We start from the raw sequence: 25129 nt of genomic DNA on the forward strand, positions 1-25129 counted from the left end.
TAGAGCCAAGTGCATATGGAAAGAGAAAATGAATTACAAGTGTATGTACTGGATCCAATGAGCTACATTCAAATTCCAGCTTATCTATTTATTGTGTTCCTATGGGTAAATTACAAACCTTTCCTAAGCCTCAAATTCCTCTTCTGTTAAATGGGGATAATAATACACTGTGTATCTCAACAAGTTGTTAAGACTACAGGAAACAAACTACTTTGTATAATGCCTAGCATATAGTAAGCAACCATTAAAATTTTAGGCATTATTATCACATTCATTATAAAATCAGAGAACAAAATTAGACAGAAAATATTAAAATTTTATTCCATCAATCAGAAGTGGAAAATCTTCAAAATATGTTTCCCAAGCACTAATACAGACAATAAAATTTACAAAGTTACCTTCACTTTGCATCCTCTTTAAGTCTTTTTATTAAAGATTTTATTTGACAGAGTGAGCATGCAATAAACAGGGGGAAGGGGAGTCTCCCCACTGACTGGAGAGACCAACATGCCTCTTGATCCCGTTGAACCACCCAGGGCCCCTTCACTTAGAATTTTCTATGTGAGTAAAATAATTTTAAACGGAATAGTTATCTCAATGAAAACAGTTTTAAGGAGCAGATGATTAAAACCATCAACACAATTCCTGGGAGAAAGAAATTAACATCCTCCTTTCAAGTATCTTAAATGGCAAAGATATCCATTTTGGTCCAAGAAAGTAAACTACTAAGAGAAAAAAAAAATCATTTGACTAATCTATACTCAGAAGTAATAATTTAAAAATATAGATGGTAGGTCCCAGGTACTGCAGATTACCTTTCTTCCTCTTTCTTCGTGGGTCTAGAACTACTAAGGGCACTCTGAGTTGCGTAGGTGCCCATCTCAGTTACCAACTTCTGGACTGGCCCCACAGTTATTTCCTCCTCAGGTTTTAATTCGCCAGCTTCTTTCTTTATTTCTGACTCTACGATTGGGATCTAAAAATCAATTAGGAATACCAATTTAGTAATAATATCAACAGCAAGCAGAATCATATTTAAATATTCCATCATTTCTATGGAAAAAGCAATCCCCCAATGGGATTTTTGCAACTCTGCATTCAATTTTCTTTCCTTCCCAGGACGATGTAGTGAAAAGAATAGGGGCAAGCTGGATGCCAGTTACTTATTGAATAGTTCTGGGCAAGTCAATTAAGCTACTCAGTTTCTTTATCTCTTAAATGGGAATCTTAAATCTATCCATACAAGTTACTTAATAGGAAAAATTTTTAAAAAAGGAAAATGCTTGGGACAGTGACCAAGACAAAGTAGATCCTCACTAAGCCTTACTCCTCCCTTCTCTAGCCCTTCCTCTGAAATACTAACCAAAACAGAAACCTACTCGAAATGTGTACTGAATGTTTTCTAAAATCTGACTTATGTGTACAGAATAACCTCATCAACCACATGGCTACTTTGTATTTATTCCTCAATTCCAATCATCTAACGTAAGAGCTCTAAGAGTCTTCAATCATTCCTTTATTCATTCTTCAATCAATTCCTTTATTTATTTCCTAAGTGAAAAACGTGAAGTCTCATCAGGTTAAGAAATTTATATCCAAGGTCCCAGAGTTAATTACTGGCAGAAGGAAGCCCGCAGCCCAGGTCTCCTGACAAGCACTGTTCTTCCTATTCAACCATACGGTTGTCTGGATGAGGACACACTGCCAGTTTTAGTACAAAAATAGTCTAATGTCAACACGGTTCCTGTAACATTCTCCTTTCAGAATATATAGGCTAACACAGAGTTTTACAAGTCTTTTTCACTTTTTTAGATATATAACCTTTTGTTCCAATAAAATCTTACCTGAAAGAATGGGTGTTATGGCTGAATGCAGGGGAAAGGGATGCCCCTAACTTCCCACAGCTTCTAAGCTTTAATTATCTGGGTAATTAAAACACATTTTTCAGTGTTTTTAACTCCAACACTACTAAATGAAAACATGAAAGCAAACCACCACCTAAAAGTCTGATTTACTGAAGTAAAAACCACCACATACAGTAACATTTATTAAAGTAAAACATACCTCCCCAAGGGACCTGCGGACCTCAGTCATCACACTCTGAATGTCTTCCTTGGTACTACAGTACTCTCCCAGGATCCATAATGCTCCTCGGTAAATCCTAAGGGAAGAATACAAGTTCTGAAACACTGCCAACAAATCTGCAGGCAGAGATCTTTCTCTGTGAATTTAAGTTCAAACAAGAAAATAAGATTCTGCAGTAACCAGGGACTATGGATGAAATTTTAAGAAAGAATATAACTCTCCAGAAATCACAAGGATTCAAAGGAAAATAAGTATTCTCACCCATTATTATTATCAGGAACACTTTAAAATTGGTAAACTCATCAGTAAAAATAAAATACAGGCACTCCGAGTGGCTCAGTGGTTTAGCACCGCCATCAGCCCAGGGCATGATCCTGGAGACCCGGGATCGAGTCCCATGTCGGGCTCCCTGCATGGAGCCTGCTTCTCCCTCTGCCTGTCTCTGAGCCTCTCTCTCTCTCTCTCTGTGTCTCTCAGGAATAAATAAATAAAATTAAAAAAAAATACCAAACCATCTCCCAGAAAGGTGTTACCCTCCATTTAGGACAGAGTTAAGGTATATTTTATCATTTATTACTATAAAAAATGTGTTACTTTGGTGTAAAAAAGTAATTCACTTTTATTTGTAGTCACTGGAAAGAAAAGACAAGATGCTGAACAGAAAAATGGACAAGGAAGGAATGCAAAGGATCAGTAATTTAAAAACTCCAAAAAAACATTAAGAAAGCAACAACTCTCTAGTTAAAAATGTTAAACTGAATAGTCTTCAGTTATCTTTGCCTTAAGATTTTTATTAAATTGATTTAGAAAATATTTTAGAAACTAAAGCTCTAAAATGATGGCCATTAAAGACAAAACTTTGGTATGATTTTTTTTCTCACGAAGGAAGCAAATCTTTTTCACTTCTATAAATATCAATACTTCATATCATAAAAACAATTTACAGTGGTCCTTTCTTTTCTATCCAGGCAGATATAATGCAAGTCTATTAAACTGTATCCATCAGATGCTTTAAATGAAGCAAAATTTGGATGCAATAGTCCTTTCTCATTAGCAAAGGCTATTTAAGGGAATGCACAATGTCAGATTTAGGCTGCATTTTCAATCCCTCATTTTAGTAAATGCTAACGGGGGATAAAAATAATGATATCCAGAAAGTGATATACTTTAAACATATGTTCATCAGTCATTTTAGGATTCACCCTGTTTTAGAAAAAATAAGGATAAAGAAACTTAGCTAAATCACATATAAAAAAACAAATTTTCACCCATAGATTATGGATTTACCGAGGGTGAGGGTGAGGTGATGTTTATTGTAATCCTTATTTTGGCTTTAGTGTCTTGATTCATTTCTTCTCCTTTACATTTTCTATCAACTGATCCTTTAAAAATAGACTCTAGTACAATGCTTGACCCTACATTTAAACAGATTTTAGACCTACTTGACAGATTTAATAGCATGAAAGACTTCAAGCATCTTCTCAACAATAAGCATTCTCAGGTTATCAAAGCGCTGAATGGCTTCACGAACAAACTCCAGGACATCAGCAGCTGCTGCTTCATTATTGTCACTGAGAAATTCCATTAACTGAAAGGGGGGGAAAGAGGAAAATAGGGTAAATTATATAAGTTTTTTAAAAAGATTTATTTATTTGAGAGAGAGCAAGAGTGCACAGGCATGTGAGTGTGGGAAGGGGGTGATGAAGAGGGAGAAAGAGAATCTCAAGCAGACTCCACACTGAGCCCTGAGTCCACTCAATCTCACAACCCTGAGGTCACGAACCTGAGACAAAATCAAGAGTTGAACGCTTAACTGATTGAGCCACCCAAGCATCCATAACTATTATTTTCAGAAAGAAAATTATCTAAGTTTTAAGAAGTAAACAAATTCACAAAGAATGTAATTTTTTAAGATTTTATTTATTTATTCATGAGAGACACACACAAAGAGAGAGAGAGAGAGACAGAGACAGAGACACAGGGAGAGGGAGAAACAGGCTCCATGCAGGGAGCCCGACATGGGTCTCAATCTCGGGCCTCCAGGATCACGCCCTGAGCCAAAGGCGGTGCTAAACCACTGGGCCACTGGGGCTGCCCCCAGAATGTAATAATTTTAAAACATATAACAAAATATAAGACACAAGCTCTGTTATAAAAACTAAGTCACAATGTCTTTTCTGGGTTTTGGATAGCCAACTTTACTACAAAAAAAGTCACTAATAAAACAAAAGCTGGAAGGGCACCTGGGTGGCTCAGTGGTTGAGTGTCTGTCTTTGGCTGAGATCAAGTCCCCCATCGGGGTCCCCACAGGGAGCCTGCTTCTCCCTCTGCTGTGTCTGCTTCTATGTGTCTCTCATGAATAAATAAAATCTTTAAAAAAAAAAAACAAAACAAAAAAACCCAAAGCTGGAAATACACAACTCAAGGGGCAGCCCGGGTGGCTCAGCGGTTTAGCACCACCTTCGGCCCAGGGCCTGATCCTGGAGACCCGGGACTCCCTGCATGGAGCCTGCTTCTCCCCCTGCCTGTGTCTCTGCCTCTCCCTCTCCCTCCCTCTCATGAATAAATAAATAAAATCTTTAAAAAAAAAAAAAGAAATACATGACTCAAAATAAGTTAACTGGATACTCCTAAGTTATAACTAAAAATCATTTCAGAGAAAATATTAAGTTCAAAGACAAAATTTCTAATAATAATAACATACTTCATTTATTTGACAGTGACAGAAGTCAATGATTCTAGGTACAAATATTTTTCCTGTAACTAAATCCTTCAACTTTAAAGAGGTAAAACTAAAAAAAAAAAATAATAATAAAAATAAAGAGGTAAAACTATCGAAAGAAATACAGTTGCAACATAGCATAATTCTACCATAGATAATTGTAACAAACATCAGTTATAATAATATGTGCAGGTATTTTTGTTATTATGTGTTTGTGTGTTTGCTTCTTTGAAGATGTAGAAAGAAGTCAGAGTCCTTTATCTTTCTGAGCTTAAGAGTGAAATAAAGATCCCTTTCGACCACAAGATTCAGTGATTCTACTGGACAGTTTAACTGCTAAATAACTAAAACTTTCTATTCTTTTAGAGAATTTCAAAATTAAAGTCATCAGAATTACATACCACAGGAATAACATTTGCAGCCATATCTGGAAATCGGACAGAACAGGAATGCAATGTTCTCACAAGGAGCTGTCTATATTTGTCGGTATCTTCATGCTCAGACACATTATTTGTTTTAATCACTTCCTTCTTCAGAACAATAACCAGCTAGAGAACAAAGTAAAAATAAATTGGAATTATACCATGTTTGGCCTGGCAGCTTACCACAGTGCTGTCAGAGTTTTGTTTTACCTCTTCAACATTCCTAGAAGAGACAAGATCCAGTGCTAACTGCAAAGTTTTCTTGCGTACTTCTAAGTCTGGTGTGCTCAATACTCTCAAGATGTCCATAACAAGATCCTAATAAAGAATAAAAAATCCAGAATTAACAACAATATTAAGAGGAAAATGTCTTAACCACAGGATGGAGGGTTCTGACCATCATCATCACCTTAATTCTTTCATCAGTAATAAAATCACCAGTGCTGGAAGAACCAGGTATTTTGGGTATCTTGGTGTAATGCAATATGAAGTATGTAATATCACATATGATGCATTCAAATTACAACTGTTACTGTGACTCTATCAAGCTTTAGATCAAACTTATAGTTTATAGAAAATTCAGAAATCAGTGAAAGAAACTAAACAACACTACCAGAAAGTAATCTGTAAGGAAGGGCATCTTATAGGACAATTGGTCTGGTCTTGTCAATAAGACCATGTCATGAAATGGACAAGCCAAACAAAGAGGATATGTCAGGGACATCTGGGAAAATCTAACTTTGGTGTTGGTATTGGATAACATTAAGAAACTATTAATTTGGGGATCCCTAGGTGGCTCAGTGGTTTAGTGCCTGCCTTTGGCTCAGGGCATAATCCTGAAGTCTCAGGATCAAGTCCCACATCAGGCTCCCTGCATGGAGCCTGCTTCTCCCTCTGCCTGTGTCTCTACCTCTCTCTCTCTGTCTCTCTCTCTCTGTCTCTCATGAATAAATAAAATCTTAAAAAGAAAAGAAAAGAAAAGAAAAGAAGAGAAAAGAAAAGAAAAGAAACTATTAATTTCATTAAGTGCACTAACATTATTTTTACTCTGCAAGGAAATGTAATGTTTTAATGGCACATACTTTAAAAAAGAACCACTCTGGCAGATAAAGATTTTAAAATATAGCAAAACTCATTTACAAATGATCTTACTTCTTTAAAACTTTATTTGAAAAAAATTTAGGGCCGTCTGGGTGGCTCAGCGGTTTAGCACTGCCTTCAGCCCAGAGCCTGATCCTGGAGACCCCGGATCAAGTCCCATATCAGGCTCCCTGCATGGAGCCTGCTTCTCCCTCTGCCTGTGTCTCTGCCTCTATCTCTCTGTGTCTCTCATGAATAAATAAATAAAATGTTTAAAAAATTTTTGTTTTTAATTAATAATAAAAAAAATTTAGCGGGATGCCTGGGTGGCTCAGCATTTGAGCATCTGCTTTTCACTTAGAGCGCGATCCTGGGGTCTGGGATCGACTCCCACATCGGACTCCCTGCAGGGAACCTACTTCTCCCTCTGCCTGTGTCTCTGCCTGTCTCTCATGAATAAATAAATCTTTAAAAAGATATATATAAATTAAAAAATTAAAAAATTTAGCTGATAAAACAGTTTGAAAAATCAATTCCTGTATAACTTTCACTTATGCTCACTAGTTAATATTTTGCTGCATACACCATATACTTTATCAAACGCCCTCTACACCTGAATATTTTAGTGTACACCTCCCAAGAATAAGGATAGACTCTTATATAACCATAATAAAATTATCAAATTCAGAGAAGAGTGGTAACAATATTAACTAATATACAGTCCATAAATCACATTTCTCCAAGTGTCCTAATAATGTCCTGTAGAGCATATTTTTTGGTGTTGCTCTAGTCCAGAACAGCATTGAATTTAGCTGTCATGGGGCTTTATAACAATCATTATTTTCATGGATTACATAGGAATGCTGATAATTCTATAGAATTCAATATCTTTTATCCTCTATCCTTTTATCCTTTCAATAATTTGAAAAATTATTTTTCAAAAACTATAAATTATATTCAAATTCAAATTAATATATCTCTATTGCTGAGAATATCAAATGTAGTACAAATAGAAAAGATGTAAGATAAAATATTAATTCACGTCAGAAATTTTTTTTATGGCAAAGACAATACCCCCAAATAGTATTACACCATTAATATCATTTAATGGTACACCTTAGTTGACCAAAATTTAAACTGCCCAATCCGCAAGAATTTAGGTTAACCAAGATAGCAAGGCTTGAGCATTACCTCAATTTGAAAAGGATTTTACTCAGGATTTCTTTCTTTCAGCTAGTATTTACCTGTAGTACTCGTTCATGAGCAGGATGCTCTTTTAATTCTATCAATCGATCCAGAACTATGAGCTTGACGTTGTTGTCACTCTCCTTAATAATTAAATCAATGTAACACTGAGCAGCAGCCTATATAAAAAAAAGAAACACACTTTAAGAACATCATCCATCTTAAACACAGAATCTGCAAATAAGAAAAAAAAAAGGGATCCCTGGGTGGCGCAGCGGTTTGGCGCCTGCCTTTGCCCCAGGGCGCGATCCTGGAGACCCGGGATCGAATCCCACGTCGGGCTCTCGGTGCATGGAGCCTGCTTCTCCCTCTGCCTATGTCTCTGCCTCTCTCTCTCTGTGACTATCATAAATAAATAAAAATGTTTAAAAACAAAAAAAAAAGCCCCCAAAGAAGCCAAAATACATTCACTACTCCTGCTCTAAAAGTTTCCCAAAGGAATGTGTCCCTCTATTCCCTAAATTCTAACAAATCTCATTATTTTCAAGATTAAAAAAGTTAAGAAGCATCACATATTAGAAGGAAGAAAAGGGGCTGCTATAGGCAGAAATACTAACAGTCAAAAAATAAGGACTGAAACTAAGAAACAAGGCAGAAAAAAGCAGAGTATCCCCAAAAATATAGCTATTGAGGATCTTTTAGTTTAGGTGCATAGTCTAACACACCTGAATTACAGCAGAGAAAAATCAAGACTATAAAGATGACCCTGACTCATTAAAAGCAGAATACAAAGCAGCAAACATGAAAGAGCTCCCAATGACCAAAACTGGAATAATATGATCGATAAAAGAAGTAATGATAATGATTATAACACATAGAAGAAAGTAGCCATACTAATATGAAGAAAGAAAAGGAGGGAGAGTGGGTAGAAAAGGGACAACTCTTCCTTGCAGTACTCCAGTTAATAAATGTAGAATGAGGGAAACAGAAAGTCACCATTAGAATATCACATTAATAATTGCTGTACAGAAATGTTAAATTTAGTTGGTATAAGTTTGAGGAAAAATAGGATATTTGCAGTTTCAAAGTATCTTCCTGGGATCCCTGGGTGGCTCAGAGGTTTAGCGCCTGCCTTTGGCCCAGGGTGTGAAGGGGTCCGGGGGTCCCGGGATGGAGTCCCACATCAGGCTCCCTGCAGGGAGCCTGTTTGTCTCTGCCTGTGTCTCTCATGGATAAATAAATAAAATCTTAAAAAAAAAAAAAGTATCTTCCCATGTTATTTACTAATTACAAAAGTAGTAACTCAACAATAAATAAATAATAACTCAACAGTGGAGAAACCCAGCAAGTACCACCTTAACCAACTGATCAAGGTTAACATCCTAAAGTATCCCAACATCATGTACTCCTTGATATAACACATTGAGAAAGGTTCAGCACTTCCACAGTATTCTTCCCCAAAATGTATAACCTCAATTTAATTGTGAGAAAACATCAGACAAATTCAAATTGTGGGACATTTTACAAGCAAACTGACCTAGAATTCCTCAAAAGTATAAGGTCATTAGAAACAAGGAAAGGCCTGGGGAAGTGTCACAGATTAGAGGACAGTAACACATGACAACTAAATGTAACATGGGATCCTGGATGGAACTCTGGTACAAAAAAAGGAGATTAGTGACGAAATTGGTGGAATTCAAATAAAGTCGATAGTTTAGTTAACAATACTCATATTGTTCCAATGGTAATTTCTTAATTTTGACAATTACACAATTGCTATGTAAGACACAAACATGACAGGAAGCTGGGGAAGGGTGATGAGAACTTTGTCCTATTTTTACAACTTTTACTGTTTTGCTGTTCTGTAAGCCTAAAATTATTTCAATATAAAAAAGGTAAAACAACTTTTTCTAAGTATTGGCAGGTAAAGCAATCAAGTCTCCTACAAGCTGGCTTTATAAAACTATTCATTCTCTGAATATATTAGGGGTTCCTCATGCAGTTGATACAGTAAATTATAGAAAAGAAAGCAGTATCCCAGTATTGAAAATATGCACTATAATCTTTTTTAGGATCCATCATGTAGGATCCAAAGTTCATTTTCCCAGATCTGGGTTCTAATATAATTAAAGTATGGGGAGAGATCTTAAAATATCAGTATCAGGGGGAATCCCTTGGTGGCTCAGCGGTTTGGCGCCTGCCTTTGGCCTGGGGCGTGATCCTGGAGACACGGAATCGAGTCCTGCGTCGGGCTCCTCGCGTGGAGCCTGCTTCTCCCTCTGCCTATGTCTCTGCCTCTCTTTCTCTCTGTGTCTCTCATGAATAAATAAATAAAATCTTAAAAAAATATATCAGTATCATTCTCTAGAAACTAGAAATGTTAGTATTGTCTCTCGGTCTCTCTTCCCATGTATATGTATGAAAGCAGGAAGGAAGAAAAAAGATTGGACTATGTAAAGAATCCAATAATATCACAAAATTTATAAATTGTTATTTCTGTGCCACGTAATGCCATGTAATCACGTAGTAAACTGCAATGTCACTAAATCATAAGTGCTGGGGCACCCAGGTAGCTCAGACAGTTAAGTGTCTGACTCTTGGTTTTGGCTCAGGTTATGATCTCGGGGCCCTGGGACTGAGCCCTACATTGGGCTCCACCCTTCTGGAAGAGCCTGTTTGAGATTCTCACTCTCTCTCCTTCTGCTCTCCCATCCCCCACATTCTATCTGTCTCAAGCAAATAAATGAATTTTTTAAAAAAAGAGAACAAAATATAAAATAAAAAAATAAGTCACAAGTGCTAAGATAGCATATCTATCATCTAACTGAATGAACTAAATAAAATAAGCAGTACCTTGATTGCAGTAGGCGCACTAGAGAGTGTCACTAATGTTCCGGCAGCTTCATATTTTACAGCAGGGCTAGACGACTGTAATAAGTTATAGATGCAGCGAATAAAACGAGCCCTTTCTGATGGATTAGCATGACAGACCTGGAGAAGAAAACATCTAGGTTTCAATGGATTTCAGGGACACTTGCTTTCAAACAGATTTTTTTATAGATGTCAGCTTTTGGGATGCTAGTTTTCTTAATTTGAAAGTGAAGAATAATGTTATAAGGCATCTGAAGATGTCAGCCAACATGACATGAGACACTGTGACTGGTAATTTCAGGAAGAAACAGGTTTTACTTCAGACAGCTGTTACAGCTACTCACTCATTTATTCATTCAATCATAATTAATATTCTTTCACAAAAGATTTTCTAATGGCTTATAATAAAAGAATGCAGACTATATACAAATGAAATAGAATAAGAAAATGTAAAGTAACAAAGTCAAGGACAACTCATTAACCAAGTGCATTAATATGGATATTGTCATAGGATATTAAATTTGGTCCTAGGGACGCCTGGGTGGCTCAATGGTTGAGTGTCTGCCTTTGGCTCAGGGCGTGATCCTGGATTTCCAGGATCGAGTCCCACAACGGGCTCCTTGAATGGCCTGCTTCTCCTCCCACTGCCTGGGTCTTTGCCTTTCTGTGTCTCTCATGAATAAATACATAAAATCTTAAAAAAAAAAAATGGTCCTAAATTTTTATTCTGGATATCATGTCAAAAAAGGAAACATGATGGCTATCAATCTCAATGGCTAATAAAAGGAAAATATTGCCTCCCCCCGCCAAAAAAGGAAAATACCCATTCTAAAAGCAAAAAAGATAACCCCTTTTTCAAGTACTACTACTTATTTATCTGGAACCATATTCAGTACTTTGGAAACAACTAAAATATTCTATGCTATCCAAAAAATATTTTAGTATCTTTACCTATGAAGCAAACATTCCTTATTTTTTTCCTGAAATTGGTTTTTATGTCAGATTTTCCTCTAATATATATAGTCAAATCTCTCTTATTCAGGCATGACTCAAAAGCTATTTACTCTTGCGAATAACTGGACCCTGCTAGACAAAGAAATCTCTGAATAGCAGAGAATCCCTATTTTTGAGAGCCTCAGCAGCATCTCTAAACCATACAATGAATTAAAAGGAACTATATATTTACAGTTCTAGTTTCATCTTGAATGCCAAATCCAAATGACTGGTACTCTATGTTGAAAAGGGCCCTTTTCTCTCAAAATCAGAGATAGCTGTAATCGGCAGTGTCTGCTGTGGTACTTTGTCAATATTCTTCGTCTTTTTTTTTTTGTCAATATTCTTCTATTTAGTAAAGTCAGTCCTGATGTATATTTTTGTTGGTCTCCCATGGTTATCAATAGCAAAACTAGATGTTATTTTATCTTTTATCAGAAAATTAAGATGCAATCAATCCTTTCAAAGGATGTAGCAAATTTAAATGTTGCCAATAAAGCACTCCATTTTAAAATCCAAATCTCTTATCTAGTTTTAGACTTCCTATTGGTCAATGGCCAACAATGTCATTTTGACATATTTAAGTCTATTCTCTTTTACAAACAGGGAACAAAGAAAGTATTTAGAAGTTTTCTGATTTGTTTTTAGATTTCCAAAGTAGTCTGGTACATACTCAAATCTTAAATTTTATTCCAAAGCCTGATTCATAATCAATTCAGTTACTAAATAGTGCAGGATGATTTCTCTACTGCTGTATTAGGTCAAGGCATCAGTTTTTAATAGACTTCTTTATAGAGGTTTAGAGAAATAGGAAGTGTTTGGAAAACACAATAAATCAAATGAAAATTTTTTTTAAAAAAGACTTTCATAGACTATGCTACAAAATTTTTCTTCTACTGGGGCGCCTGGGTGGCTCAGCTGGTTAAGCATCTGTCTTTAGCTCAGGTCATGATCCCGGAGTCCAGGGACTAAGCCCCATGTCAGGCTCCTTCCTCAGCAGGGAATCTGCTTCTTCCTCTCCCTCTGCCCCTCCCTGCTTGTGTTCTCTCTCATAAATAAATAAATAAATAAATAAATAAATAAATAAATAAATAAAGTCTTAAAAAATATATACATAGATTTCTATTATTAAAACATATTATCCCAACAATTAAGCAGCATTCCTGAAAGAGACAACTCTTAGAGTATATTTTATCCATTATAGATTAGTCTTACCTTATAAATTAGTTCAACAATAACCAACTGAAGAATGTCTCCAAATGTGTGAACCTGATCAATGCAAGTACTTAGGTAATCCAAAGCTCGATCCTAACAAAATAAAAATATATTTATCAAATTCCACCTCATTCAACAAAAGAACTTAATCAGTGCAACCTTAAAAAAACATACACAATTGAATATAAAATGAATGTGGAAATGAGGGCAAAGAAAAATCAAATGAAGGAAAAAAAGAAGGTTAACATATACATGTAAGAAAGTCCAATACATATTCTAGAAATGGGCCACAAATCTGGGGTATGAATTTTCTAGCAGCTAAACTGAAGAGGAAAATACTGTGTTACATGATTCAGAGAACCCACACAACCAAAACAAACCAGCTATTTAGGAACATGGTTATTCTTACTTCTAAGACCTAAAAGAAAAATCTCAACGATTCTCATATACTGAATACTGGGATATAAAAAAACTATGATCTCAACAATATCTCTACAGAAAAAGTATCAGAAAATTTTATTGATCTTTTTCTGATTATGCCCCCCATGTGGGTAAACAGCATAGTATTAAATATATAGGTCAATAATACCAATTGAACAAAAGAGAACAAAACATTCTGGCCCAAATAAGCAGCTTTCTTATCGTCTTGTTCACACACACAAAATGACAGCATCTAAATTTCAGAAAAATGGATAGATTCTATATCTTTCAGTCTTCATGCATATTATTTCCCACATTTTGAGAATATTGGATAGCAAAAATTTCAGGATAATATGCCATCAAAGTATGCAGATTCACTGCTAACCCACCAGCTGATCCGTACATTTTAAGCACCAACAAGAGCTGGATGTAGAGTTGACACTGACTTATGAAATCTGAAGAGTCTAGTAAGGATACACACCTACACTGAAGACTATGCTTCTTTCACAGACACAGCTCAGGGTGAACCCTATACAATGCTACTATTTTTTCTACTAAACAATTTTAGACCTATACCAACAGAAGGATAATCAGGCTCAAACCCCAAAATAGAGTGCCACAAAATATAGCCATAATAACTTCAATCTGGAAAAACTGTCAAGTGGCCATTATTAACTATTTCTCAGATGTTTACTAAAAATAAAGTATATACATAAGCAATTGTCTGAAGAAGGGTTAAGAAAAAACTATTTTATACAAATTAAGTTCAAAAATCTAAAAAAAAATATACAAACACTTGTAGTATAAGCTAAATCATGGACTAAATAAAACTTGATTAGGCCTATGAATTTTTTTTTTTTTTTTTTTTTTTGGCCTATGTACTTTTAATTCTCATTTGAATACAGTCATATAAAAAACTACTTTACCTGATCTGCATGAATTAGCATCATAAATGCATTCCTTTTGCAACTTGCATCCTTCTCATTCACCAGAAAATCATGTATGAGTTCAGGAGCATCAGGTATAAGATGCTCAAAATTCCTTGAAATAAAACAGGTAATATTCGTATTTAATAAAACTTGCTTTGTTATTTTAGTAACTCCTTGAACACTACTAAAATTTATCTTTATCAAGCTTTATAACATTGTTAATTGTTTTGCATTTTGTAACCTTAAGTCAATTAGAACTGTGGATAGAAATTACAAACTTACATCTTTATCTATTAAATTATCAATTATATATTATCTAGTTTAATAAAGAAAAAGCTGACTTTTTCCACATGCTTTCAACTGAATATCTCTAATAATTGTCTTTCATATACTTTAGGAATAAAATGCACATAATGACAATCTCAAGGTACTGAAAGATTGTTCATTAAGAATTATCAGGAAAAAGGGGGATCCCTGGGTGGCTCAGCAGTTGGGCGCCTGCCTTGGGCCTGGGGTGTGATCCTGGGGACCCTGGATCAAGTCCCTCATCGGGCTCCCTGCGTGGAGCCTGCTTCTCCCTCTGCCTGTGTCTCTGCCTTTCTCTCTCTCTCTTTCTCTGTCTCTCATGAATAAATAAAATCTTAAAAAAAAAAAAAAAGAATTATCAGGAAAAAAGGAGTCCCTTGAATTTTATTAATTATGCATTATATTTACTTATTCACTTACTTGTTAATTTACTTCCTATTCAGGAAATTTTAAAGTACCTGTTGTATACAAAATAATGAAAACCAGTTTAAAAACCATCATCTAGCTTCAACAATTGTTAATTCATGGCCATTTTTGTTTCACCTATACCCCTGCACACTTCTTCTCCTTCAATATTATTTTGAAACAAATCCCAGACCACTTACTACTTCTTCTGTAAATATACTGACATATTATAATTAAGGATTCTTTTTTATTTTTTATTTTATTTTTTTAAAGATTTATTTACTTATTCATGAGGGATACAGACTAAGAGAGAAAGGCAAAAACACAGGCAGAGGGAGAAGCAGACTCCTCGCAAGGAGCCGATGCGGAACTCGATCCCGGATCCCAGGATCATGACCTGGGAGGCACCCAACCGCGGAGCCCCTGCAGGCATCCCAGATTCTTTCTTTTTAAAACAAATCATAATGCCATTATCATACCTTTAAAAACTTAACATTCCTTAATATCATCTACAGTGTTCAAATTTCCCATTGTTTAATAAATGTTGTAATTCCTGTGTATGCAGTCTAGCTTAAGTTCTGAAATTTTTGTAGTCTATATGGTAACTTTTAAGGAATTCTACATTATTAACCAGAATATCACTGCCCTAACAGTTAACAAAATATAATATAGCAATAAGAGAACTGTAAAGAGAACTGTGAAATTATGTAACAATCAACTCTTAAAGTACGAAGACATTTATAAAAATTACATCCTACATTTAAATGGATTAACACCGGGATCCCTGGGTGGCTCAGTGGTTTAGTGCCTGCCTTCGGCCCAGGGTATGATCCTGGAGACCCGGGATCGAGTCCCGCATCAGGTTCCCTGCACGGAGCCTGCTTCTCCCTCTGCCTGTGTCTCTGCCTCTCTCTTTTTCTGTCTCTCATGAACAAATAAATAAAATCTTTAAATGGATTAACACTAGTGATTATAAAAACCAAGCATTATAGCCTTATCTGATTCTTTGAATCATTTTTAAAATCCAGAAACTTCAGCTTTCCAAGAACAGGAATCAGTTGAGAACTATAACCTTTCTCATTAAAAAGTTCCCTCCTGGGCAGCCCAGGTGGCTCAGTGGTTTAACGCTGCCTTCAGCCCAGGATGTGGTCCTGGAGACCCGGGAATGGGTCCCACGTTGGGCTCCCTGCATGGAGCCCGCTTCTCCCTCTGCCTGTGTCTCTGCCTCTCTCTCTGTGTCTCTCATGAATAAATAAATAAAATCTTAAAAAAAATAAAAAATAAATAAAAAAATAAAAAGCTCCCTACTTAAGGCTTCTAAGGGTAAAAAGGTTAAGACCCACATTCCACATAAAGAGAATTCAAAAGCAGGGTCAAAAACTCAAATCCTAAAGAGGCTAAGCAAGTCAACAAATGAATTAAGTGGGCTAAAGTACTACAATGATAGGCACTGTAAACTGGAAAGTGTACAACTTATTTAAGGGAGCTACTGTCAATTTCAGCATATTGTTGCTATGCAGAAACTAGGACCCAGTATTGCCAGATCTTTTCAATGTTGACAACATAACGATAATAAGAAAAAAATATTGTTAAGGCCAAAGAAAAAGTTATCTACAAGTATGTACAATCTGTAAGGAAATGCTATGGAACCTCTAGACTAAACAATCCTCACAAAAGTAAGCCACAAGAGTACCTTCATTTACCTATAGATTGTATAGATGGCCAAAACAGCATTTCTTCTAACGTAGCTATGTCGGTGCTCCAAACAAGCACGGATAGCTGGCATTAAAGGTTCTAGCAATTCTGCTTCTTTCAATTTGCAAAGAAAACGAAGAGTAGATCCTCGAATAAATTCATTAGGATGCTGAAGATCCTGATAAAAGTTAAATATGAAATGTTGAGTTACAGCCTTTTATGAAACAACACACAATTTTTAAGAGCAAAATTTCCTATGGATAAAATAAGTAGGTTCAAGGAAAAAATCTAGATTATCTGACAATTTCCTTCATATTCCTGTCAAATCAATTTTCACCTATCACATCAATGTATCATATTCTATGTGTTTTTTTTATTAGTAACATAAAAATATATTGAAAATATCCAAAGAAAGTAACAATAAAACTTTTTACAATAACTCTTTACAACTGCAGTTCCAATTATTGATAACTTAGACCTTACCCAAGATTTAATTTTAAAAATCAAGAGAACTCCCATTCCACCAATTTTACAATTAAAATCAAGGCAATATTCAGAAATAACCATGGTTTAGTTTACCTTTCTGTATGCATCACATACAAGGATCATTTCATGTAAAAGTCTCCCATCTGGAGTTGTTTTAGGAACAATTTCCCAAAATACCAGAAGTAATTTTTTGATGGTATGATCCTGAAGAGGTAGCACAAAACGAATGATGGTCATCAGAAGTCCAGGAAGCTTTTCACCATTCAGAATCATAATGATCACTTTCTTCAAAGCTTCAGTCTTTGACTTCACATCTCCTTTTTCTGATGTAAAAAAAATTTTTTTTCAAAGGAAAATTCCTCAGAAAATTTTACAATTAACAGAATAAAACATTTTCTCACTGTATCCGTAGTAATGATAATAAAGGCACTAAACAAAGTCATAAGGGTTTTCGACCTAGCTGCCACAAACAAGCTGAATGACTTTACAGAAGGCATTTATCTCTCTGAACCTCATGATACTTAATACAGAATATAAAGAAACTGGGTGAGATCTCTGGTCCCTAACCCAAGGAATCAATGCAGAAGCCACCACATCTATAGATATACCAAATAATGCATGTCTCAAACAAATATATAACTTTTTTTAAGTTTTTTTTTTAAGATTTTATTTATTTATTCAAGAGAGACACACAGAGGAAGAGAGGCAGAGACATTGGCAGAGGGAGAAGCAGGTTCCATGCAGGGAGCCTGACATGGGACTCAATCCCGGGTCTCCAGGATCACGCCCTGGGCTGAAGGTGGCACTAAACCGCTGAGCCACCCAGGCTGCCCTTTTTTTAAAGATTTTGTTTATTCATGTGAAACACAGAGAGAGAGGAGGAGACATAGGCAGAGGGAGAAGCAAGCTCCCTGAAGGGAGCCTGATGCAGGATTCGGTCCCAGGACCCCAGGGATCATGACCTGAGCCAAAGGCAGATGCTCAACCACTAAGTCACCCAGGTGCCCCTGTAACTGTTTTTCAAAGTGTAAATAGATGCTGTTAGAGTGAATGCTTCTGAATTCAATGTAGCTTTTATTTAGTTGTGCATTTCATTAATCAAAGTGATAACCACTATTATGAGGGCAAGAGAAGGATCAGGGACATTTTTTTTTTTAACATTAGATCTTCGAATTCAAAAAGGCTAGGGACTAATACACTAATTCCAAAATCTCATGATGTTTCTACAGACTACAAAACTTCAGATTCTTTTTTAAGAAATTGCCTAAAAAATGGAAGAAAATAAAATGTACTAGATGGGTAACCATTATTTAGAATTAAGGATGACACACTCATGATACTAGCTTTTTGTTACTAAGCTTAAAGCAATTTACACCATAAACTATTTTATGCAAAACAATCTCTAATCTCATCACTATCACTGCATACTGAAGAATTTATGGTAAAAAACATTTTGTATCCAAAATTTAAAGGCAGGAACATTAAGAGTCAAGCACACCACTACAATGGCTTACATCACAGAAATAAACAAGTATCTAGGAGAGGGGAGGACAAAGAGGGATGACAAAGTTTTTAATAATCTTAGGGTTAGGGACACCCGGGTGGCTCAGTGTTTGAGTGTCTGCCTTGGGCAAGGGTGTGATCCTGGGGTCTGGGATCAAGTCACATGTCAGGTTCTCCACAGGGAGCCTGCTTCTCCCTCTGCCTGTGTCTCTGCCTTTCTCTGTGTGTCTCTCATGAATAAATAAATAAAATCTTAAAAAAAAATTCTTAGGGTTATCATGAGCAAAAGAATAGAACTAGGAATACATTTCCAACCATTAGGGCTAAGTGGCCATCAAATGAGAGTTCCTTGTTGTTGCCAGAGATAAGAGACTGTGAACAATCAGCTGGTAGAGTTACAGAAAGGATTTAAGCTTTGGAAGAATTATAATACCTAAATCAAAATTTCTTTCTAGCCCCCGAAGGCTATTTATCTATTAGTAGTTTGACATGATATTTTTACATGTTGCAGAATAGAGAATATCCTCAGGTTCTCAATTTGTGTTCAACTGAGACTACAGGAAGGGTTCTTGCCCAATTTATGCCACAAGGGTCAACATATTTGTTTAAAACATAACACCTTCTCATGCATCTCTGCCACATATGAAAAAAAAATTGGTATTGCCATATCAAATCAAGAAACAACAACCATAATCAGTTATTTGCTGAGGCTAAAGAGATTTTATCTTTGTCCTGAGCTTCCTTTCTGAATATAAAAAAATTGTGGGTTTTTTTTCCCAATCTGTTTGATAGCGTAAGGGACACAAAGTCCAAAAAGCATAAAACTGCATCACTATAATGCTGATATCTTCTTTTATTCCAGCATTTGACTACTTTTTCCAAATTAGCAAATTCTGGGATCCCTGGGTGGCGCAGCGGTTTGGCGCCTGCCTTTGGCCCAGGGCGCGATCCTGGAGACCCGGGATCAAATCCCACGTCGGGGTCCCTGCATGGAGCCTGCTTCTCCCTCTGCCTGTGTCTCTGCCTCTCTCTCTCTGTGTGACTATCATGAATAAATAAATAAAATCTTTAAAAAAAAAAAATTAGCAAATTCTAAGAGTTTAGCAGGATATAGCTCCTCTTGTAACTAAATGTTAAAAATTCATAGAAAACTTGTAAAAAATCTGTATCATTTATAATCCAAGCCCTCTTAACTTCAATTTCCATTTATTCCAACAATTCAAAATAAGGTGAAAAATGCTTTTTTCCTACATCTTCAAAATTTTCAAAACTTTTCCTCCATGAGCATTACAAAAATATGGAAAATTTCAAATATTAATTCAGTTCACCATAATATATCAAGTACTTCCTACTCTGGTTAATGTATAGTTATCAGAACTCATGTCCAGTAGCTAAAAGTTTAAGTAAAATAACTCAGTATTTCACCAAACTAAAAAATGTTACTTAAATTGGACACTACTTCTAATTTTTTTCTCATCTCAACTCTTTTGAGATACAGTAAAAAAATATACATAAAATTTGAGATTTGTGGGCAGCCCGGGTGGCTCAGTGGTTTAGCATCACCTTCAGCCCAGGGTGTGAACCCGGAGACCTGGGATCGGGTCCCGCGTCGGGCTCCCTGAGTGGAGCCTGCTTTTCTCCCTCTGCCTGTGTCTCTGCCTCTCTCTCTCTCTGTGTCTCTCATAAATAAATAAATAAAATCTTAAAAAAAAATTGAGACTACTTATTTATTTCTTGGTGGGGGAGGATAGCTAAGGCAGCCACAATTTAAAGAAAAGGTATTATTACAATGGACAGGTTTTGTTCTTTATTGTCACAGGGGTTACCTTAAGTATTTTGGGATCTAAAGCTTACTTTTTTTAAGTAAGCTTTATACCCAACATGGGGCTTAAACTCAAGATCCACTGAGCCAGCCAGGCACACCAAAAACTTTCAAATTATAAGAAAAAAATAATAATGAAAGTTTATTCATTAATGTACATTGCATTCTACTATCTTACATAAATACGGGGAAAAAAAGTACTATATATGGCTTTTGTATATAAGAGGGTATGGGTTTAAATGCCATAAAGGAGGATTTCTTTTTCCTTCTTTAAAAATGGATCTCGGGGAATCCCTGGGTGGCTTAGAGGTTTAGTGCCCGCCTTCAGGCCAGGGTGTGATCCTGGAGACCTGGGATTGAGTCCCACGTCGGGCTCCCTGCATGGAGCCTGCTTCTTCATCTGCCTGTGTCTCTGCCTCTGTGTGTGTGTGTGTGTGTGTCTCTCATGAATAAATAAATAAAATCTTATAAAAAATAAATAAATAAAAAATAAAAATGGATCTCAACAGAAACATAATATTAAGTAGCCTATAATCAGGAGGTATTCCGTTACTGCTTATTAAGAGGTGGGAATAGGCAAGTAAAATAGGGTCTTTCAAATTGCAAACTATCTTCTAAAAAATATTTTCAAGATGGGAAGCATAATTTTCATTTTATTCTGTTTTAAACAGTAGTTACCAACCAGTTTAACTTATTTTTAGTACTCCAATGAAACAAGAATCATTTTTTTTGGAATGTGCATTACTTTGAAAAATGCTTTTGACAGAATCACTTTAAAAAAGACAAGACAGAGTATACACTTTTAAAATCCAGAAATAGGGAATCCCTGGGTGGCTCAGCGGTTTAGCCTCTGCCTTTGGCCCAGGGCGTGGTACTAGAGTCCTGGGATCGAATTCCGCATCAGGCTCCCTGCATGGAGCCTGCTTCTCCCTCTGCCTGTGTCTCTGCCTCTCTCTCTGTCTCTCATGAATGAATAAATAAATTCTTAAAATAAATAAATAAAATGAAATCCAAAAATAGGGGGGTGCATGAGCGGCTTAGTCACTTACTTAAAAGCGTCTGCTTTTGGCTCGGGTGCTGATCCCAGAGTCCTGGGATCAAGGCCCACCTTGGGCTCTCTGCTCAGCGAGGAGTGTACTTCTCCCTCTCCCTGCCACTCTGTCTACTTATGCTCTCTGTCAAATAACCAAATTAAAAAAGTCCAGAAATATATCTGTTTTCTTTTTGTATAAATGCTTTTAAAAAGCTTGAAGCTTTTGAAACCTCCATGCTTGAAAGGCTTAAACTGTTCTGGAAAACACATGTATATTCCGAGGTTGACTTCATTAGTTCAATAGGTGGCAAACCCAAAGAACATAGTTTTTTTGGTTTTACGAGCTAAGTAACATGAAGTTAAATGCACAGAGGAACTGAGACGTTCAAACACCCATTCTCAACCTGTTACCTACAGAAAACTGTCAGCTACACTTAAGCGTATATTAAACTACACAAGCCATTGTGTTACTTTGAGGAATGTCTAACAACTATTTATTTAGCTTTAGTAAACTAAACTGAGACGTTTTGTTTCCAAAAAAAAAAAAAAAATCAACACTGCAAGTCTAAATGTAACAAGTCTTCATTTGTCATAAGATCAAAGTTCTGAGGAAGAGATCCTAGAAAACAAAGTAGACAAAAATTAAGTATTTCTAATTACAAAGACAACTCGGAATGGAAATGAGCTCCTTATTCTCATTTTTTTTCCCTCCACTTAATTTTCAAAATATTATCAGAGTTTACCTAGGTCATTTTTTAAGCTAATTTCAGACGGTGGTTCTGAATCCATGGGCACGTTAATTAACGTATAGCACACGTTCTCGGCGGCCGTCATGGTTTCCGGATATAAGCGAACCTCGATGCGAGAATGAAGGATGACAGATGCAGGGAAATCTAGGAAAAGGAAAATACGAGGATTATCACTACAAGTAGAAAACCAAAAACACGGGGATCCCTGGGTGGCCCAGCGGCTTGGCGCCTGCCTCCGGCCTGGGGCGTGACCCTGGAGACCCGGGATCGAGTCCCACGTCGGGCGCCCTGCGTGGAGCCTGCTTCTCCCTCTGCCTGTGTCTCTGCGTCTCTCATGAATAAATACATTTAAAACACACACACACACACACACACACACACACACACACACGAGCGGTTAACTATCGTGATCTTGACGGTCTAAAGTTCACTCAGTCTGGCTCAGGAGTTTTAAAGTATCCGCAGGGTAGGGCCAATTTCTATTGTGTCCCATAAAAATAATGCCGAATATAATAAAAGACACGTCATAAATAAATAAATAAACAAATAAAAAAATAAATTTAAATAAAATAAATAAATAAAATAAAATAAAATAAAATAAAATAAAATAAAATAAAAAAGACGCGCTGGCCAGCCTCCCAGCCAACCATCTGACAGAACAATGATCTTTCCTCAGAGGTGCCCCCGCGGAGACGCCGTGCACCTTCCTACCTGCCCTTACGTCGATGGGTGGACGCGCCCGGGTGCCGGCCCGGGGGCACCAGAGACCCGGGAAGGGCCCCCGGCCCGGGCTTCCCAGCCCCCCGCTCCACCCCGCCGGGCCCGGACGCCAGCGGCCTAGTCACTCCCCTTCCGCATCTTCCCGGAGGACAGCCCGCTCCTCCGACGCGGCCCAGCCCAGCACGCCCCCCGGGCCTGGGGGCCTTCGGCTCATCACCTGGCTCCACGGGGCGGCAGCTACGGCGACGCTGGGACCGTCCACACCGGCTCCGGCCCGCGGCGGCAGCAGCCGCGGCTCCGCACAGTCCTCGGCTGACGTGGAAGGGGGTGGGGGCGGGGGTGGGGGCGAGGCGACGAGCCACCTCGCCGCTACGGCAGCGCGGAGAGGACAAGCCTCCTCCGTCCCGCGCTTGCGCAAGCTTCCCCGGGCTAGTCCTGCAAGCCAGGCTCTGAGCTCAGCGCCGCGGTCTTTTGCATGCTGCTTAGAAAAGGGGGGGGGGGGGGGGGGGAGTGCTTGGAAAGAGGGAAAGCCCAGTTTCTAAGGGCTGTGTTGTCCAGCGCTTTCCTAGCTCACCCCCTAGGAGACGGGGAGAGCGACTGCTGTTTGAGGGAGTCACCCCGCGGTCCCAATCTCTGCCTCCGCACTTGGGCTGATGTCAAAGTCGAACTGATTATTTCCTAATGGTCCTTTTTTTTTTAAGATTTTATTTATTTATTCATGACAGAGAGAGAGAGAGAGAGAGAGAGAGATAGGTGGAGACACAGGCAGAGGAGAAGCAGGCTCCATGTAGGGAGCCCGACGCGGGACTCGATCCCAAGTCTCCAGCATCACGCCCTGGACTGAAGGCGGCGCGAGACCGCTGAGCCACCCGGGCTGCCCCTAATGGTCCCTTTCAAGATCCCAAGAAATTAGTGTTTTTTATGCAGAAAGGAAGTTTGACAGTCACTGTTTTAAAGGATTTTACGTATCTCCAAAATACCCTAATAGTTGCAGCTGCTATCAGCCATAGCATCTTCGGGTTTGCACATATAAGGTTCTATTATGCCCCCCAAGCAGCACCTTCCCCACAAAGGGTTTTCTGGCCAATTATCATTTTAAAATCGTTTTTCAAATATCAAAAAAAAAAGCGGGGGGATCTCTGGGTGGCTCAGCGGTTTAGTGTCTGCCTTCCGCCCAGGGCATGATACTGGAGACCCGGGATTGAGTCCCACATTGGGCTCCCTGCATGGAGCCTGCTTCTCCCTCTGCCTGTGTCTGCCTCTTTCTCCCTCTCTCTGTGTATTTCATGAAAAAATTAATAAAATCTTTAAAAAAATAAAATAATAAAATAAAAATTTAAAAAAAAAATTTTTAAGCCTTGAGCAAAATACCGTGAATAAAAGACTTGCCCTTAACAGGTACACTTCTGTTAGGAAGCTAGAACACGAGCACTGTCTCATGTATCTAGAATCCAGCTATTTGAGATTTCTTTTTTTTAGAACCGTCAAAGTATAAATTTGAGCACCCAAAATATATCACAAAGGCCGTGTGTTTACAGCACTAAGAATGTTCTTCAAATCCTATGTATTGATTTTTTTTAAGTTTTTGAGATAATTGCAGAGTGACCTAAATACCGTGATCCCCTATACTCTTCCCCTGGTTTCTCCCAGTAGTAACATTTATGCATACTGTTCAATATCAAATCCAAGGAAATTGACATTGATATGATTTACTCCTCAGATTCACCAGTTTTACATGCACTCCCTTGTGTATTTAGTTCTCGGCAATCTTACCATGTTTAGATTCATGTGACCACCACCTGGCACTATACAGAACAATCATAAGGATCCCTCCTGCTATCCTTTTACAGTCACAGCCACTTCACTCCCCAACCCCTAGCAACTACTAACCTGTTCTCCATATCATTGTAATTTTGTCATTTCAAGGACATAGTATATGTGAACTATACAATGTAACCATTGAGATTTTTTTTCATGCAATATAATTCCCTTGAGAACAACTGGTTGTTTCACTTCTGTGTATTGGTGTTTAATATGAAACTTTACAGGAACAGTATCTGGTTTCCAAGCCCACTTACCAAGAAGGGACAATCTGTTGGCATGAAATGAGGCCCCCCAAAGCACAAAAACTAGATTTAGTAATAAGAAAGCTCAGCAGTTTTGAGCCACCATAGTGTAGCACCAACCACCATACCCACAATGGAAGTTCATTGTGTTACAGAAGAAAATTGGAGATATTATGGCCGAGTCATTAAGGAAACTATTAAGTATGAAAAGAAGGTAAGAAAGCAATGTATTTTATAAAACCACATTTTATCTGCACTTAAAATGTCATTGGAATTGTATATATATTATTGTATATTAAATACAGAGCTTGTTCATCAGATATCAGGACCTTATATAGCCAATTTCTTTCTTCTTCCTAATATGTACCTTGTTTTGGGTCTTATTTTTACTCTAGCAATTATATTGTCGTGAATGCTTTTTT

At 37.4% G+C, this 25129-nt stretch overlaps 1 protein-coding gene across 2 annotated transcripts in view; it reads right to left on the reverse strand.

Annotated features, from left to right (window-relative positions):
* COPB1 (COPI coat complex subunit beta 1) overlaps positions 1–22982 on the reverse strand; it is a 37820-nt gene extending 14838 nt beyond the window's left edge. Inside the window, exons 1-13 of one of the 2 annotated variants that reach the window (XM_025459568.3) lie at positions 22859–22982; positions 21916–22065; positions 16908–17137; positions 16337–16506; positions 13920–14034; positions 12574–12666; positions 10348–10485; positions 7554–7673; positions 5440–5547; positions 5209–5355; positions 3528–3673; positions 2065–2161; positions 816–976 (exon numbers count right to left, since the gene is read on the reverse strand). In XM_025459568.3, coding sequence (XP_025315353.1) covers positions 816–976; positions 2065–2161; positions 3528–3673; positions 5209–5355; positions 5440–5547; positions 7554–7673; positions 10348–10485; positions 12574–12666; positions 13920–14034; positions 16337–16506; positions 16908–17137; positions 21916–22006 — 1616 coding nt within the window. In that variant the 5' untranslated portion in view covers positions 22007–22065; positions 22859–22982. Of the gene's footprint in view, positions 1–815; positions 977–2064; positions 2162–3527; positions 3674–5208; positions 5356–5439; positions 5548–7553; positions 7674–10347; positions 10486–12573; positions 12667–13919; positions 14035–16336; positions 16507–16907; positions 17138–21915; positions 22066–22632; positions 22657–22858 lie in introns of those variants that run through there. The other variant, XM_025459569.3, reaches the window with a different exon arrangement.
* Between the last annotated feature and the right edge of the window lie 2147 nt (positions 22983–25129).

Source organism: Canis lupus, chromosome 21 (assembly GCF_003254725.2).
Source record: "Canis lupus dingo isolate Sandy chromosome 21, ASM325472v2, whole genome shotgun sequence".
NCBI classification, from domain to species: domain Eukaryota; kingdom Metazoa; phylum Chordata; class Mammalia; order Carnivora; family Canidae; genus Canis; species Canis lupus.